Source organism: Aulonocara stuartgranti, assembly GCF_965226115.1.
Source record: "Aulonocara stuartgranti genome assembly, chromosome: 10".
Lineage (NCBI taxonomy): Eukaryota > Metazoa > Chordata > Actinopteri > Cichliformes > Cichlidae > Aulonocara > Aulonocara stuartgranti.
In genome coordinates, this window is record NC_138946.1 from 18,518,586 (window position 1) to 18,533,165 (window position 14,580).

The 14,580-nt window shown below is 39.7% G+C and overlaps 2 protein-coding genes across 3 annotated transcripts; both read left to right on the top strand.

The window, feature by feature from the left end:
- The first annotated feature begins 197 nt into the window (after positions 1 to 197).
- proser1 (proline and serine rich 1) lies at positions 198 to 8,955 on the top strand. 2 transcript variants are annotated; one of them, XM_082549990.1, is made up of 12 exons: positions 198 to 309; positions 397 to 462; positions 841 to 909; positions 1,626 to 1,720; positions 1,862 to 1,955; positions 2,155 to 2,265; positions 2,761 to 2,862; positions 3,061 to 3,139; positions 3,399 to 3,491; positions 4,568 to 5,873; positions 6,713 to 6,854; positions 6,966 to 8,954. In XM_082549990.1, exons 1-12 carry the CDS (start codon positions 265 to 267, stop codon positions 7,089 to 7,091), a joined length of 2,328 nt encoding a protein of 775 aa, XP_082406116.1. In that variant the 5' UTR covers positions 198 to 264; the 3' UTR covers positions 7,092 to 8,954. The 2 variants fall into 2 exon arrangements, with proteins under 2 accessions (XP_082406116.1, XP_082406117.1); XM_082549991.1 differs by lacking the exon at positions 3,399 to 3,491 and having other exon boundaries at positions 6,966 to 8,955.
- An 812-nt stretch (positions 8,956 to 9,767) lies between these two features.
- Positions 9,768 to 14,502, top strand: stoml3b (stomatin (EPB72)-like 3b). The gene is made up of 7 exons (XM_082550128.1): positions 9,768 to 10,044; positions 12,661 to 12,764; positions 12,867 to 12,939; positions 13,020 to 13,102; positions 13,198 to 13,401; positions 13,630 to 13,764; positions 13,885 to 14,502. Exons 1-7 carry the CDS (start codon positions 9,981 to 9,983, stop codon positions 14,071 to 14,073), a joined length of 852 nt encoding a protein of 283 aa, XP_082406254.1. The 5' UTR covers positions 9,768 to 9,980; the 3' UTR covers positions 14,074 to 14,502.
- The last annotated feature ends 78 nt before the right edge of the window (positions 14,503 to 14,580 follow it).

Below are 14,580 nucleotides of genomic sequence, written 5' to 3' on the forward strand. Positions count from 1 at the left end.
GCTCCTCTTCTTTGGAAGTCATTGTTGTATTGTATGTAACGATCATGCAATTTTTAAGTAGTATGCTGCGAATATTTATTGCTTTAAATTTCGACGAATTAATAGTATAAGTGAGTAACTTTGGTCATCAAAATAAAAGTCATCTGAATGAATTTGACATCATTTGACTTAATCTGCTGTATCATAATCAGTCTGTTTATTTAAGTTCAGCTTTTTGGTAGTATTCATTGTTAAAGAGTCTAGCGTTTGTTTAAGTCAACAAACATGGATAAGAAATCATTTGACATTGTATTGGATGAGATAAGAAAGGTAAGAAGCGGCTAATGTCAAAATATCTTATTTATTTTGGAATCGCTTAAGCTTCTAGCTTGCTCTCTCGTCATCCTGTTTCTGTAGTGCGTCTTGACCGATCAGCGCATCAGAGCCATTGAGCAGGTGCATGGCTATTTCTCCAGTAAACAGGTAAATGTTTTACAAGCTTCCTCCATATTTAATAGCCCCAGCTATCCTCATGTGATAAAAGATTAGATTAATTAAGATTAGATTAATCAATCACAAAGCAAAACGATACCTCGAATCATAGATTACTCACTGTATAACCCGTGTTGCATGATCGTTTGTTTACAGTTGTTACAAGATGAATTGTATGATTATTTATTAAAAAAGAGGATGATTGCAAAGAACTCATATTTCAGGATAAACACACACACACACACACACACACACACACACATATATATATATATATATATATATATATATATATATATATATACACACACATAAACACTTTTTTAATGCTTCTGCTTCTGCACTAATACTGTCCTGAAAAATCCACAGGTGATGGAAATATTGAAGTATTTCTCATGGGCTGAACCACAGATCAAAGCTGTTAAAGCTCTGCAGCATGTAAGTAAACCACTGATTTATTTTTATTTATTTGTTCGATTGGGGCCCCAGTTTTATTTTCTCTATTTATATTGTGTGAAATAATCAACTACAACGTTAAAGAAATTAAGACTACCTGCCTAATATTGTGTAGGTCAACCTTCCACCAGCAAAATGGCTCTGAACCTTAGGGACATGGACACGGGACCTCTGGGGGTTTCCTGTTGTGTACAGGGACAGCGGATTCGTTTGGTCCTGATGGTTTCGGGGTGGGGCCTCTGTGGATCAGGGTTGTTCCTACAAATCTTCCTGATGTTTGTTTGGGATCATGGAAGTTTGAAGGCCAGGTCAATGTCAGCAAATCTTTGTCATGCTCTTTGAGTTGTTCCTGAGCATTTGTTTTTTGGGGTTTAACGGTGCATTGTCCTACTGGGGGAGGCCCCTGTCGTTGGGGAGAGCCATTGCCATAGGGGGGTGTGCTTAGTCTACAGCAACGTGGGTGGTATGTGTCAAAGTAATATTTACATAAATAGCTGGTCACAGAATTGAACTGTAGCAATAGTCAAACTATGGTATTTTTATACACTTTCATAATTGTTTGTAATCTGTATCACAGATGTATCTGTGATTAATATAAACAAGTGCAGCAAATACTATGAACTTAGAAAATGTGTTTGTTTAAGTGAAGTTGAAACCTCTTTGTTCCTCAAATATGCTTTCTAATCTGTTGCCTTTAGAAAATGGTTGCAATCCCCACAACAGAAGTCGCAAATATCTTGAACTGCTTCACGTTCTCAAAAGACAGACTGATTGTTTTGGAACTGATAGCCTTGTGAGTACATTTTACAAATGTGTCCAGTAGGTTAAACAACTCATTTTAAACACTGTAACTCAGATGTTGCGTTTAAATCTTAGTGATTTGTACAATTGTTGACTAACTGTTATCCCTTTAAATATTACTCTTCCCATTCAGAAACATTTCAGATGCTCAGAATTATCGGCCAGTGGAGGATCTCTTTCGTATACACTTGTCTGAGAAGAAGCGTGCCCGCAGGATCCTGGAACAGGCAAGTTTAACTTTTAAAAAAATCAGGAGATGATAAACTGTTGTCTGTTGTTTAGGAAGAAGTAATTAATGTAATAAAAAACTAAGATAAACTTTTAAACTAAGAGTGCTATTGTGTTATTTTCCATTAGTTTGCATATTTTAATGTACACACACACACACATACAACCTTTAAAATAATAATATTTCTCTCTTATTAGGTCTGTAAGGTTGGCTGCAAGGCTCCCATAGCAATGATCTCCTCCTGTGGAATAATACCAGGAAATCCATATCCTAAAGGCAAACCCAGCTTGGTCACTGGGTCATTTCCTGTAAGTATGAGGTTTGTTGAAGGATACCCAAGTTCTGAACTAACAGACTTTATATACAACTAACATTGCATTACATTACATTGGAAATAAAAATTGATTTTTTTGATTTAAATTGTAAACAACAAAATGGTGCTCAAAGGAGCTTGCAAAGAAAAGCGTCTGGAATTCTTTAAGTTGCTAGAATCACATGAGCCAATTAGAGGATCATCAAGGGGTCCTTTTGTCCCTCTTTGGGAGGATACTCCCACTGGGTTTAAATCTGGGACTCCCCACCATTTGACCTTAGAACTGAAGAAGCTTCTCGGATGAGAGGTGAAACGTCTTCTAGCAACTTAAAGAAGTCCAGACGCTTTTCTTTGCAAGCTCCTTTGACTACGATGACCTGGATGACTGAGAACCTTCACAGACAACAAAATGGTGCATTTCTGGATGTCCTTATCTGTTTTAAATGGGCCTAGTCATTTGAAATAATATAATTTTGTTTTATGGTAACAGGGAAACCCACCAGTAAAAAAGGAAGGCGAGAAGAAAGAAGACACCTCTAACAATATGGAGGGGAAAGGAATTGCTTCCCGAATTATAGGACCATTCAAACCTGTAAGCATGAACGTCAAACACAGACTATAATGATGGTATAAAAAAATAATTTGCTTCACTTGTTAACCATTGATCATACAAAGGATGTTTTTTCTTATTTTCCTTGATTCTTCCTCACATTCTGACTTTATGTATTCCAGTTATACAGAACTTGCTGATCACCTAAGTGTTTTATATCTTTGTGATCCTTTTTTCAAGTTCCCCTCAACATACAATCCTCATCGACCTGTTCCTTACCCAATACCACCGTGCCGACCCCACGCCACCATTGCACCAAGTAAGAAACACCACAGAAGCAACACACTCCCACCTCTGATTTCCTTTGCATTTCCCTATACAACCTGTCAGTTATTGAAAAGGTGGATACCAAGCTCCGAGACAATTCAATTAATACTGATGCCTAAAGAGGTGCACTTAACCATGTTTTCTTATTGCCATCTGGGATTGGTTTGGGTGCAGTAAGTAGTGGGGTGTGTGATTCTTTTATGTGTATGAATGTGTGGTGGACACGCTTAATATTTACAACTGCTGCTTAGGTGCATACAACAACGCAGGCCTTGTTTCTATGGGAGGGGTTATAACAGCCAACGTACCCCCACCCCCCTACAACTCCACCCACAAAGTAGCAGGTATGATCCAATGACAGCAACCATGTACGTGTGAGTGTGAGAGCACTCGTTGAAGCTTGCTGCCTAACACACTGGCATGCTGCTTACCTGTGCTTCTCCAGTTTAATGGCTTTATCAGGTAAAGATGTCTTTCCCACTTCTCTTGGGAACACTGAGTGACCAGAAATAAAGTCCACTGTGATTTTAATTTAAATCGTCCATTTAGATTAGTCGGAGAACATTTTATTGTCGTTTTTCCCATCCACTTCCAGTATTACAGTATTTCGGATACATTTAACTTGATAATTCTTCTTGTAATAAATGTGGAGGACTAAACTGAAAAAGTACCAAATTACCTTTCAGTGCAAGTGATGCAGTAGCACAGTACAACACTACAAAGCACCCAGCACATGTACCAGACAAATGAGAAGTAGTTTCAGTAAAAACAAATCAGTGATTTTTCTACTGTTTTTTTTTTTTTTTTCTCTTGTAGATATTTTGGTTTTCTGGTCAGTCAGTGTAGATGTATGTTTTTGATCACTTGTGGGGTTGGGATTTGGGTTGACTAGCCTGGGAATAACTTCAAACTAATGTCACTCGTTTTCTTTCTGGATTCATGCTTTGTGCTGGCATTTAACACGCATCGCTTGGGATGACTTGTTTTCCAAATGCAGCGTCTTATCACTTTTCACAATTGAAATACATCTTTTGAAGGCCTTTGGGGAGATTTGTGATCTTAAATGCAAAGATTTATTGTAGCCAGAATGTTCAGATAAAAACAATTTTAGCATGTCCCAGTGTGTTATGTAAACCTTTCCCCAAAGGTAAAAAGAAGACATATTTTGATCTTGAAAATTGTTTTAAATTTCAATTTAATGAGCTGCATGTATGAATGCTCTATATGCAAGTTTATTGGCTCTTTGCTGGGCGTTCCTGCCTACATCCTGGAGTAAAACATGTTTGTAAACAGTATTACTAAAAAAAACCATTTAAAAAATAAATAAAATGCAACATTTTTTCGATTTAAGTCCATGCATGTCAGATAATAGTAGTCATTAGTTCGCACATTTAGCTAACTATAATCTCCTTCTTTACAGGTTACAATAAACCAGGCAATCCACAGAACACCACACCTGGAATTAACAGCGGGCCCCTCCTCATTCCTCATGGGTCCACACCAGTCCCAAACCAGGCCTCTCCTGCTCCTCCCACTACCCCCATCACGCCAGTTTTCCCAGGAATGGTGCCCTCTCACAACCTCAACGCCCCCTCTCCCTCACCTGCTCCATCCCCATCTGTAATCAAAGCAGGACCACAGACTCCCACTGGTCATGCTACACCTACACCCTCATCTGTCATTAAAGCGCACACCCCATCAGGCACACCTTGTGGAACTCCTGTCCCTGGCAGTGGGGGCTTCTCCCCTTTCCACGCAATTTCCCGACCAGGCACCCCTGCTACTTCACGCAGTGCCCCAGAGTCCCTGTCTCAGACGAACTCCAGTCAGCAGAAGGTTTATTCTCAGTCCACAGAACACCAGTCAGGATCACCCTTCCCTGGCATACACCCACAAGCAGGTAACTCTTCTGGGTCAGTGATCCGAAGTTACACCCCATCTGGACCGCAGTCTCTTCCCCCTGGACGCTCCACGCCAGTAATTCCGAGCTGTTCCACCCCAGGTCCCAGTCCTAAACCTTCCCCTGCTCATTCTGCACAGGCTCAGGCAGTTGTGGCTGGAGCCTTGAACAGACACAGTGCGGGTAGTAGCAGTGGCAGTAATAGCCCTGTACCCTCTGCCTTCAAGGGTACCTCTCGCTCTGGCACACCAAGCTCTGCACAGGCTGCTCTAGCACGTCCCTACGGCCTCTCACACCCTTCAGGTTCTCCTCAAGTCTCTCTCCCTAGTCCTGTTGGTCTCACTGGCCTACAAGCGCTGTCTTCCAGCAATGCACCCTCTCATTACCCGGGCCTGTCACCTTTTCCCTCCCTTTCTTCATCTCTGCCTCCTTCAACTGTCCCCTCATCCATGCCAACAATGTCCCCAACTACCAAGATTTCTAACCACCCACCAACAACCATCTACTCTGGCTTGGCTCCAAATGCTCCTCCGAGTGCAGCCTCTCCTTTTGGTCTAGGCCTCACCTCTGCTCCCTCTATATTCCCAGGCCTTCCACCTGGGGCTAGCCCAACTGCCTTCCCTGGACTTGGTGTGGCAGGGGGGCATGGTGCTGGGAGCCCTGTTTTAACTTCATTCATTGGACTACCAGGGGCCACTCCATCTACAGTGGCATCAGTGGCACCACTGCAGGCGGCGGCGGCAGCAGCAGCAGCAGTCGGCGTTCCATCATCTTCACCAGTTTTACCAGGCTTTGCGTCTGCCTTCAGCTCCAATTTCCAGCCTGGGTATGTGTCCTCTTTACTAGCCAGTATACAGAAACTGGGCTGTGTGTGCCATAATCTGCTCTATGTGTGACAATACAGCATTGACTTCCTGATATTAAACTGAGTTTGAACGCCAAACGCTTACCTGTTATAGTATTCATGTATTGTAGTAATGAAAGGGAAAAGTAGACTGCATTAAGAATTTGGACACGATGACACCATGTGACACAGATTTCCAGTAGCTTATAAAATAGCTGGAAAAAAGGGCATCGTAAATCATAACTACTTTCCACTTTGTTATTGTCTGATAACCGAACAGTTCATTTAGATAGTGCAAGGAGCACATGGAGTGCAAGCATTAGACTTTTTTTGTGATGTCTCAAATAGTCCTTCAGCAGCATTGCTCAACTGTTTACTCCGTCATATGTAGTGTGATATGTTTTCCTTGAACAAGTAATGCAAGCAGAAGGTTTCCTTTTGTTGAACTCGAAAGGGACAAACTGTCTTGTAGGAGGAATTAAATGAGCCACCACATTATTTAGTAACAACAAGTATAATAATATGCACATACATGACAAGTGTCATATCATAAGCTGCCTTTATGTTGCTAGTATAATTCTTACATTCTTATGAAAAGTAGTCTTAGAATTGGCTGGATACTAACACCATGCACACAGACTTAAAGGAGAGTCTTCGCTGGTTGCATGGCAACGGCTCAGCTGTACAGCAGTACATGGACTTTTTGTCAGCTGTTTTTAAATGTCAGCTCGTGTACACATTAAAAAAAGGACAGATAACATGCAGGTGGTGTTATTGTTTATTATGTGCCATTTTTAAGACCATGCATGCGCATATTCCAGGTTGAGCGGTGGACTCCAGCCTCCAGGCAGTAGCGGGTTTCCTGGCTTACTGTCGTTCCAAGTGCCAGGCTTCTCTCCCTCTGCCTCCCCCGCTGCACTCAGTGGCCTCCACAACCCAGCTGTGCAGTCTGCCCTGCTGCAGGTAAATGCGCACAAAACCACACACACACAAATGTTCTGACCAAGTTTTAAAAAAACAAAAAGAACTGAATATTATGTTGTTGTAAACACTGATTTTCTTATCTTGTTCCAGCCTCATCCCCCTTCTGCTTTGGAGAACTTCACTACTCAACCTAACAGCTTCACCAACTACCCTGCAGGCCCAGGACACACGTTCCCTATCCAATCGGGGCTGCACCAACCGTTGGGCTGGCCGTGAAACCTACAATAGTTGTGAAACATTGAGTAAAAAAGTAACATTGACTCCTGCCACACCTCTTAGCAGGTGATACAATTTCTATTTGTCCTTGAACCCCAGATGAGCACATGACAGTTAATCACTGTGTATGTTGGAACAGGAGTGAAATGGGTCAAATAGTCTGTGGGGGAAAAGGCATAATTGTAATATCATTCATAGTGAAGCGTTGTAAATATTAATTGTGAAAGTTGTTAGTTTGACAGGTAGACTGTGAGTGATTTCATTATTAGCCTGACTTGCCTGTTTTTAATCAAACTTAGAACATTTATAAATGAATAATGAATTATAGAGTATTAGAAAAGTCCACATAACATTATGTAATAAATTGACCTCAGTCCTGAGCCACAGTAGTATCTCATTTCCAATTACAGAGCAAATGAAATGCTAATGAAATAGATTGACAGGCATAAGATATAGTATTGTAACATGATTTTTTTTTTTTTGATGATGTCCCCGTTATGCTAATTTCTAATCTAAAAATTTACAGCACAGTGGTCTTCTTTAACATGTGAAAATGTTAAGTTTGTCTCAGTTTTTTTTTTTCTTCTAAAAACATCAGGTTTTTAGCAGTACACTTTGGGCTGTTTTAAATTGGTAACGAGGGGGTGCTTCACCAATTCTTGTTTGTTCAGTTATGTAACACAAAAATAGGTAAATGAGAACAGTTTTATTTACAGTTAAGCTGCATTAAATTAAAGTTACTGTGAGCACAGCGTGTAGAAAAGGGGCAGACAGATCTGATTCTGTAATTTTAGCGATGGAAACAACTTCTTTTTTTTCTGCTGATGCTGGGACATTGCCACCACCTCAGTTGCTGGGAGTGCACGGAGATTCTTGATGCTTTTGTAGCTGAAGTGCAGATCATTGTAAGGACTCTGTCTACATCTCAGTTTCAAATTGAGTGTTTCCAGCACTTCTAAACTTCATTTGGAGAAGGCTTTCGTAAAGAATAAATAGGAAAAACCTCACAAAGCATAGCAGGGGCACATACTAAAGTATGCAAACTACAAATGAATGTGCTGTGTCAGGGGTTAGTTTGTAGTACATACAAAAACTTGCATTTGGCAGCTCTACACAAGTGTGTTTTTTGTTTTGTTTTTTTTTCATTCTTTTCTTTTCAGTGAACATATTTGTGACTACAATTTTCTGTGATTCTCATGTTTACAAAGTTTATTTCTCATATGTGACACTGCTGTGACTGCTACTACAACATTTATCCAGAATAAGGGTATGCAGGCATTTTTTTTTTGACATTGTCACTTTTTTTTAATTATATTCTGTAGTTTAACAGATTGAAAGCTGTACTTTTGCCCCTCTTTGCTCCTTAGTAGTTTTCTATTCTACTGGGATTATCTCAATGACAATGACCTTTGTCTTGAGTAATAGATGTTTTGTATGCTACACAGTTTTTATTTTATTTTTTGCCCTTTTTAAAAAAATGTTTCCAGTGAACTGCTGGTTACTGTATCTGTAGTCTATGTGATGCCATTACTGTCGACATCTCTTGAATAAAAATACTGGAGCTGGACAAAATAATGGAAACAAAGTTTATTTTAACCATAAAGCTACACATATACATCAACTCAATTTTGAAGATTCACTTAACTACAAATCCTAAATGACTGCATCTATTTAATATCCACTTTGGTTCCTAACCTTGATTTGAATGGTTTTACAACCTGCGTACGTTCCACTTACCCCACCATATGCAAAGCTTATCACAAGCGTCGCTATTGCTCAACACACAAAGTCATGTGTCAATTAGTCATGGAAAAAATTTTTCCATTTGAGTTCTTTGATCAGAATATGTTTGCTAATTATATATAAAAAAAACTTTTTGTGATTTTTGTTTTGTACAGTTTAGCTTTTTTGTAAAACTATTAAACACTTTTTCAGTCAGTGCAATTAGGATTATTCATCTAAACCTGTATACATGTATTTAATTTTCTAGGCAATTACAGAAGTAAAAAGGGTTATTGCTCCAATGGATCCTCAGCAGTAAAGCTGGCTGGCTGATTTTCCCCTACATAGTAAAAGTACAGCATAAGTAAATTGAATTACATTTTACATCGTACGTACACTGTACTGTTCAGGTCGTGGGCAATGTTATGGAGTGACATTTTTGTGTGTAACGTGAAGTGTACTTTGCAACATTTCACAAAATCTGTTTTCAACATCAGGCTTTAACTGGTTCCTCATTCTAGTAGTAAGGGAAACAAAGGAATGCATTTCTATTTGACAGAAGCATGGTGGGGAAATTATTAAAATGTAATTATAGCTTAATTATATTATTTCCAGCTTACATCTTACTATAAATTACATTTTAATCGTGAACACAAATTGTATCTTATTTGATTTAAATGATTTGTTTCTTTGCTATCTATCCGTCTATCTTAAAATGAAATAAAACCCGAAGATCTTTAGTGTTAAACTTAAAGCATTAAGAAATAAAAAATAATGAAAATACAAAATTATAATACGGTTTTTTTATGTAAACATCACAGCAGAAATAAAAGTTTATAGTAATAAATATATCGATATACTGTACTGTTTCCCATGTGGTTCATACATGTCACGTGGTTTTTGATTTTCTTCTTCTTTTCTTTTTTTGCAAGTGCTATCTAGAATTTTACAGCCTCTAAGATTATCCATTTGCCTGGAAGAATCATGACGATAGTACTCTGTTACTGTGGCGATGATTGACCCTGAATCAGAGCCACGCCTACACCTTGAGCCACATTGTATTGCAGCAGGGCTTCTTTAAAAGGCGCACTTGCTCCAGTTCAGGCACACTTCAACAAACTCTCTCTAAACGCACTTCCTACTAACCACTCTCAGTTTTACCAGCATATGGAAATGGAAGACCAGATGGAAAGCCAGAAGAGGAGAGGAATGAGCAAAGAGGACTTGATATGTAAGCTGACTTTCAATATCATTATTATTATTACTTCGTGTTTTTAGGGTTCGATATCCTGTTACTGGCTGTGCTAAGTAAGCTATTACTATTACTACTACTACTTCATTCGAGAACAGAGTTATATCCTTCTCCAACAAGGCACAGTGTTATTGTTGGCCAACAATTACATGTAAAATATCATCCTTGTTCTGTGAGTCATTTTAGTATCAGTTTTATATCTGTATAGTCGGTGTGGAGATGGAAAGCAGCTAAACAGACTAGGGTTATAGTTTGACTCTATCGTCATAGTGACAGAAATCACATGCCACCAAGACAAACAGTCCCAAAGCATGTGACTTTTTTTATGTGTGTGTGCACTGGTGAAAAGGAAGCGCTGTCATGTTCGCATGTATGGAAATGTCCTTTATGTGGGCGTTGATAAGGGGTTGTTTCCATATCACTTTTTACCCCATTGTTTTTATTATCACCAGCCTGTCGGACAAGATAATGCCAAACGGATAGCTGTGCGGGCAGCATTTCTATTTTTGACGTAGGTAAAATATTACCTGGGTGCAGAGATCGGTTAGTGTACTGAGACAGCTAAGATTTCCTTAAATGTCTTAGCTAAGTTTCTACAACTCAACTAAAAGTATGCAAGTATGCTTATTATTTTTTCTCTAAAATGAAATATACAGATATTAAAAACAGGCACAATGAAAGCTGTGATTGAAATAACATGATCATCTTGTATTATTTTTAAAATATATAACTTCTAAATAATAATGGATTGGATTTATATAGCGCTTTTCAAGGCACCCAAAGCGCTTTACAATGCCACTATTCATTCACTCTCACATTCACACACTGGTGGAGGCAAGCTACAGTTGTAGCCACAGCTGCACTGGGGCAGACTGACAGAAGCGAGGCTGCCATATCGCGCCATCGCCCCTCTGGCCAAGACCCGTAGGCAAGTAGGGTAAAGTGTCTTGCCCAGGGACACAACGACCAGGACAGAGAGCCCTGGAATCGAACAGGCGACCGGTTACAGATGCGATTCCCAACCCCCTGAGCCACGGTCGCCCAATAATAGCCATAGAACATATGAAACATCTGAGGTGGGTTTGCAAGGTGGATTGAAACGCCTGCAGACTTCAGTACAGTGGTCTCAGTCTCACAGCAACACATTCAAACCACAGGAAGCTGTTTCCTGTTGCTGATCGATGTCCTCTTGTTTGAAGGCATAAACAACACCTTTCTTTCTTCTTCTTCTTTTTTTTTTTTTTACCACAGAAAAGATACCACAGAGCATAATAGCAAAATAAAGGTAATCTCTCAACTTTATATTAAAGTATACTTAAGATCATCCTATAGTAGCCCTGTTTAGTGATTCACATTGGAGTCATTTTGTAATGCTTTTATTGTAAACCATATAAAGAGGCTCAAATGCTGTTATTAGAGGTGAAACCTATTACACATAGCACCTCTCCCAAATTAATTTTTTTTAAAGGAGATGATATTGCATGACTAAACATTTGTGTAAACTGTAGGATGGAAAACTGAGTGTGAGTGTAATTGTCTGAAGGAAAATATGAATTACAACTGTGTAAACAGGCCTTCTTATTTACCCGTGCCTGCGCTCTGGTTTCCACCCACGCACTTTTGCATTGTGTGGCGGCCTACTTGGCAGATGAGGGTTAAAAGCCGTCCCTCAGGTGTCCTGTGTGGTAGATACAGAAAGCCAAAAGATCTCACCTCCAGTTCCAAAGGGATCCACAATAAATTTAAGCAGGTTAGTCATCTGGGACATTCTGTACTTATATGTCTCAGATAAGTTTTTTTTTTGCCTTGTTACAATTCCAGGCGCTCATTTTATTTTTATTATTCCCAATGAAAACCAGCTCACGTATAAAATAAGCAGATAAATTAGCCGTGAAGCTGAGACTTACGCTTCAACATTACAACATTTCCCTAATGCTGCTTAATAATCCAACATAAAGTTAAACATCATTGTTTAATGGCCACGTCACAAAACCGCAGAGAAAGACTGTACACCATGAGTCTGGAATACACTGACCCTTCTCTGTTTTTAATGGCTTCTTTTCACAAACAAAGCAGAAATCCCAAGATTGTACTGCGTGAGTAAATATTTCAGTGTGTGCACAGAGCATGGGAGAGTGTTTTCATGTGTACGCTAACAGTTTAGCTCTCTGTGTATCTGTGTTTGCTCTAGGATGGAAATCTGAGGAAATATACACAGATAGGTATCACAATAACAAAGAAAATATTTATTTTAATGGTTGACACGGACCTTTTGTTTATACCCAACATTTAAGATAAGCTGGAAATGTGAGGAGCAGTCCAACAATAAGACCATTATGAACTGTGGGAAAATATTAATTACAATTGTCGGCACGTAATCCACTTTTGAATAGTTTGTTGATCTTTTAGCAGCTGAAGCTTGAGAGCTTGAAGAAGATCTTTGTGTACCTCACCGAATCAGAACCAATTTTCTATGTAAGCGTGATTAAAGCTAATACTTATGACAAGGTAACTTTCCTCTCCATCCACGTATGGGTGTCAAAGTGTGCCAAACACATTTAAACACACGCCGTCTCTGTTTTTCTCTCTCTTTAGCCGAACGCACAGGGTCTTTGGGAGCGTGCGGCTGGATCATAGTTATACTCGCTGGCCTGTTCACAGTTCTGCTCTTCCCCATAACGATCTGGTTTTGTCTGAAGGTGAGCGAGATAACTAAATAAGCACAGTGGGCTGAGGAGCTGAAACCACAGTTTCCTTTGCTGCTGTGAACATGAACTCAGCTTGTGTTTTTGGTCTTGCAGATCGTTCAGGAGTATGAGCGAGCTGTCATCTTCCGACTGGGCCGCATCACAGACAGGAAGCCTAAAGGACCAGGTAGAAACGCTCAGGGTTTGCACATTTGTTGGGTTCTTAGACAAAAGAATTTGTATTTACTTTATTTATTTTGTCCACAGGAATTTTCTTTGTTTTGCCATGCACTGACTCCTTTGTGAAAGTGGATCTGCGAACCATTTCATTTGACATCCCACCACAAGAGGTAGGATTGTAGACGAACAACAAAATGATGTAAAATTGCCCCCTTGCAGCATTATAAAATGACTCATCATGCTGGTATATGTATTTCTTTTATAGATCCTGACCAAAGATTCAGTTACAGTTAGCGTAGATGGCGTGGTCTACTTCCGCGTCAGTGACCCCATCGCATCTGTGGCCAATGTTAGCAATGCTGACTTTTCCACCCGTCTGCTGGCACAAACCACCCTTAGAAATGTCCTGGGAACCAAGAACCTGGCTGAAGTCTTGTCTGACCGCGAGGGCATCGCTCACAGCATGCAGGTATAAAACGTGTGTGATGTGGTTTTTAGAGGTTTTTCAGAAGCCAGAAAATCCCCTTTAGATGAATCTGAATATGAAAAACCCAGTTCCATTTTATTTTTGGCATCATATTTCTAATACCTAAAAAAAGACTCGGATGTGCGTAGTATCTGCTCTGTTTCCCAAACATACTCTGTATTTACACTGTAAGCTGTAGCTGTGATCATCTCTTCTTCTTGACTTTTCCAGTCTAACTTGGATGAAGCCACAGACAACTGGGGGATCAAGGTGGAGCGTGTGGAGATAAAAGACGTGAAGCTGCCGGTTCAGCTGCAGAGGGCCATGGCCGCTGAAGCCGAGGCTGCGCGAGAGGCCAGGGCTAAGGTCTGGAAATGTCGCACATGAAATACTTCCTAGAAGTGCATTATTCATTTCACGCTTTTGACTTTTAAATGACTTATTTTGCATTTCCTGATTACTCACTCTGTTTTGATCCACGCACAGGTGATCGCAGCAGAGGGTGAGATGAATGCATCCCGGGCCCTGAAAGAGGCTTCCCTTGTGATTGCCGAGTCTCCCTCAGCCCTTCAGCTTCGCTACCTCCAGACTCTCAACACCATCGCAGCAGAGAAGAACTCCACCATTATCTTCCCCCTGCCCATGGATGTCATTTCCCACTTCATGAGGAAGTGAGGTCGCCGGCTTGATGACGCCTCAGCTTGTTGCTCATCGTGAAGCTTGAATCAAACGACTGATTTGCATATATGTGCATAAAAAAACAAAAAGCTGTTGCGAATGCCAAACAGTAATCACAGAAAATCTTCATGTTTACTTCAAGGTGTGACTTGACTAAACCTGTTGTTATTTGTCTAGAACAATATTCTGATAAACTTTTCCAGTAAGTTGTCTGCAATTCATTATACAGTGCATGAATGACTGAATGTTTTCTTATATTTCCGTAAATGAACAAAGCTTTTGCTGCTTTGTAATTATTGTGTTTGTAACATTCTTTATAGTTTATATTCTCATCGCTTAACAGATTATGTTATTTCTCTTTTGAATTTATTTGTTAACTACCAAAAGATTCTTTCATTTCCAAAAATAAAAGTAATATAAAAAGAAGTAACATCTTGTGTAGAGAATTATTTCGTGGCGTCTTAAAAGATGAGAAGATTGTTGTTTGAAGAAAAGACAAGTGAT

What these genes read in the sequence shown, in the direction of transcription:
- proser1 (XM_082549990.1), top strand. Translation starts at nt 265, where the DNA reads ATGGATAAGAAATCATTTGACATTGTATTGGATGAGATAAGAAAG. An exon ending in GCTATTTCTCCAGTAAACAG is followed by an intron (nt 463 to 840) that starts GTAAATGTTTTA and finishes AAAAATCCACAG; the next exon opens with GTGATGGAAATATTGAAGTA. An exon ending in TTATAGGACCATTCAAACCT is followed by an intron (nt 2,863 to 3,060) that starts GTAAGCATGAAC and finishes CCTTTTTTCAAG; the next exon opens with TTCCCCTCAACATACAATCC.
- stoml3b (XM_082550128.1), top strand. Translation starts at nt 9,981, where the DNA reads ATGGAAATGGAAGACCAGATGGAAAGCCAGAAGAGGAGAGGAATGAGC. An exon ending in CAGGAAGCCTAAAGGACCAG is followed by an intron (nt 12,940 to 13,019) that starts GTAGAAACGCTC and finishes TTTTGTCCACAG; the next exon opens with GAATTTTCTTTGTTTTGCCA. An exon ending in TTGACATCCCACCACAAGAG is followed by an intron (nt 13,103 to 13,197) that starts GTAGGATTGTAG and finishes TTTCTTTTATAG; the next exon opens with ATCCTGACCAAAGATTCAGT.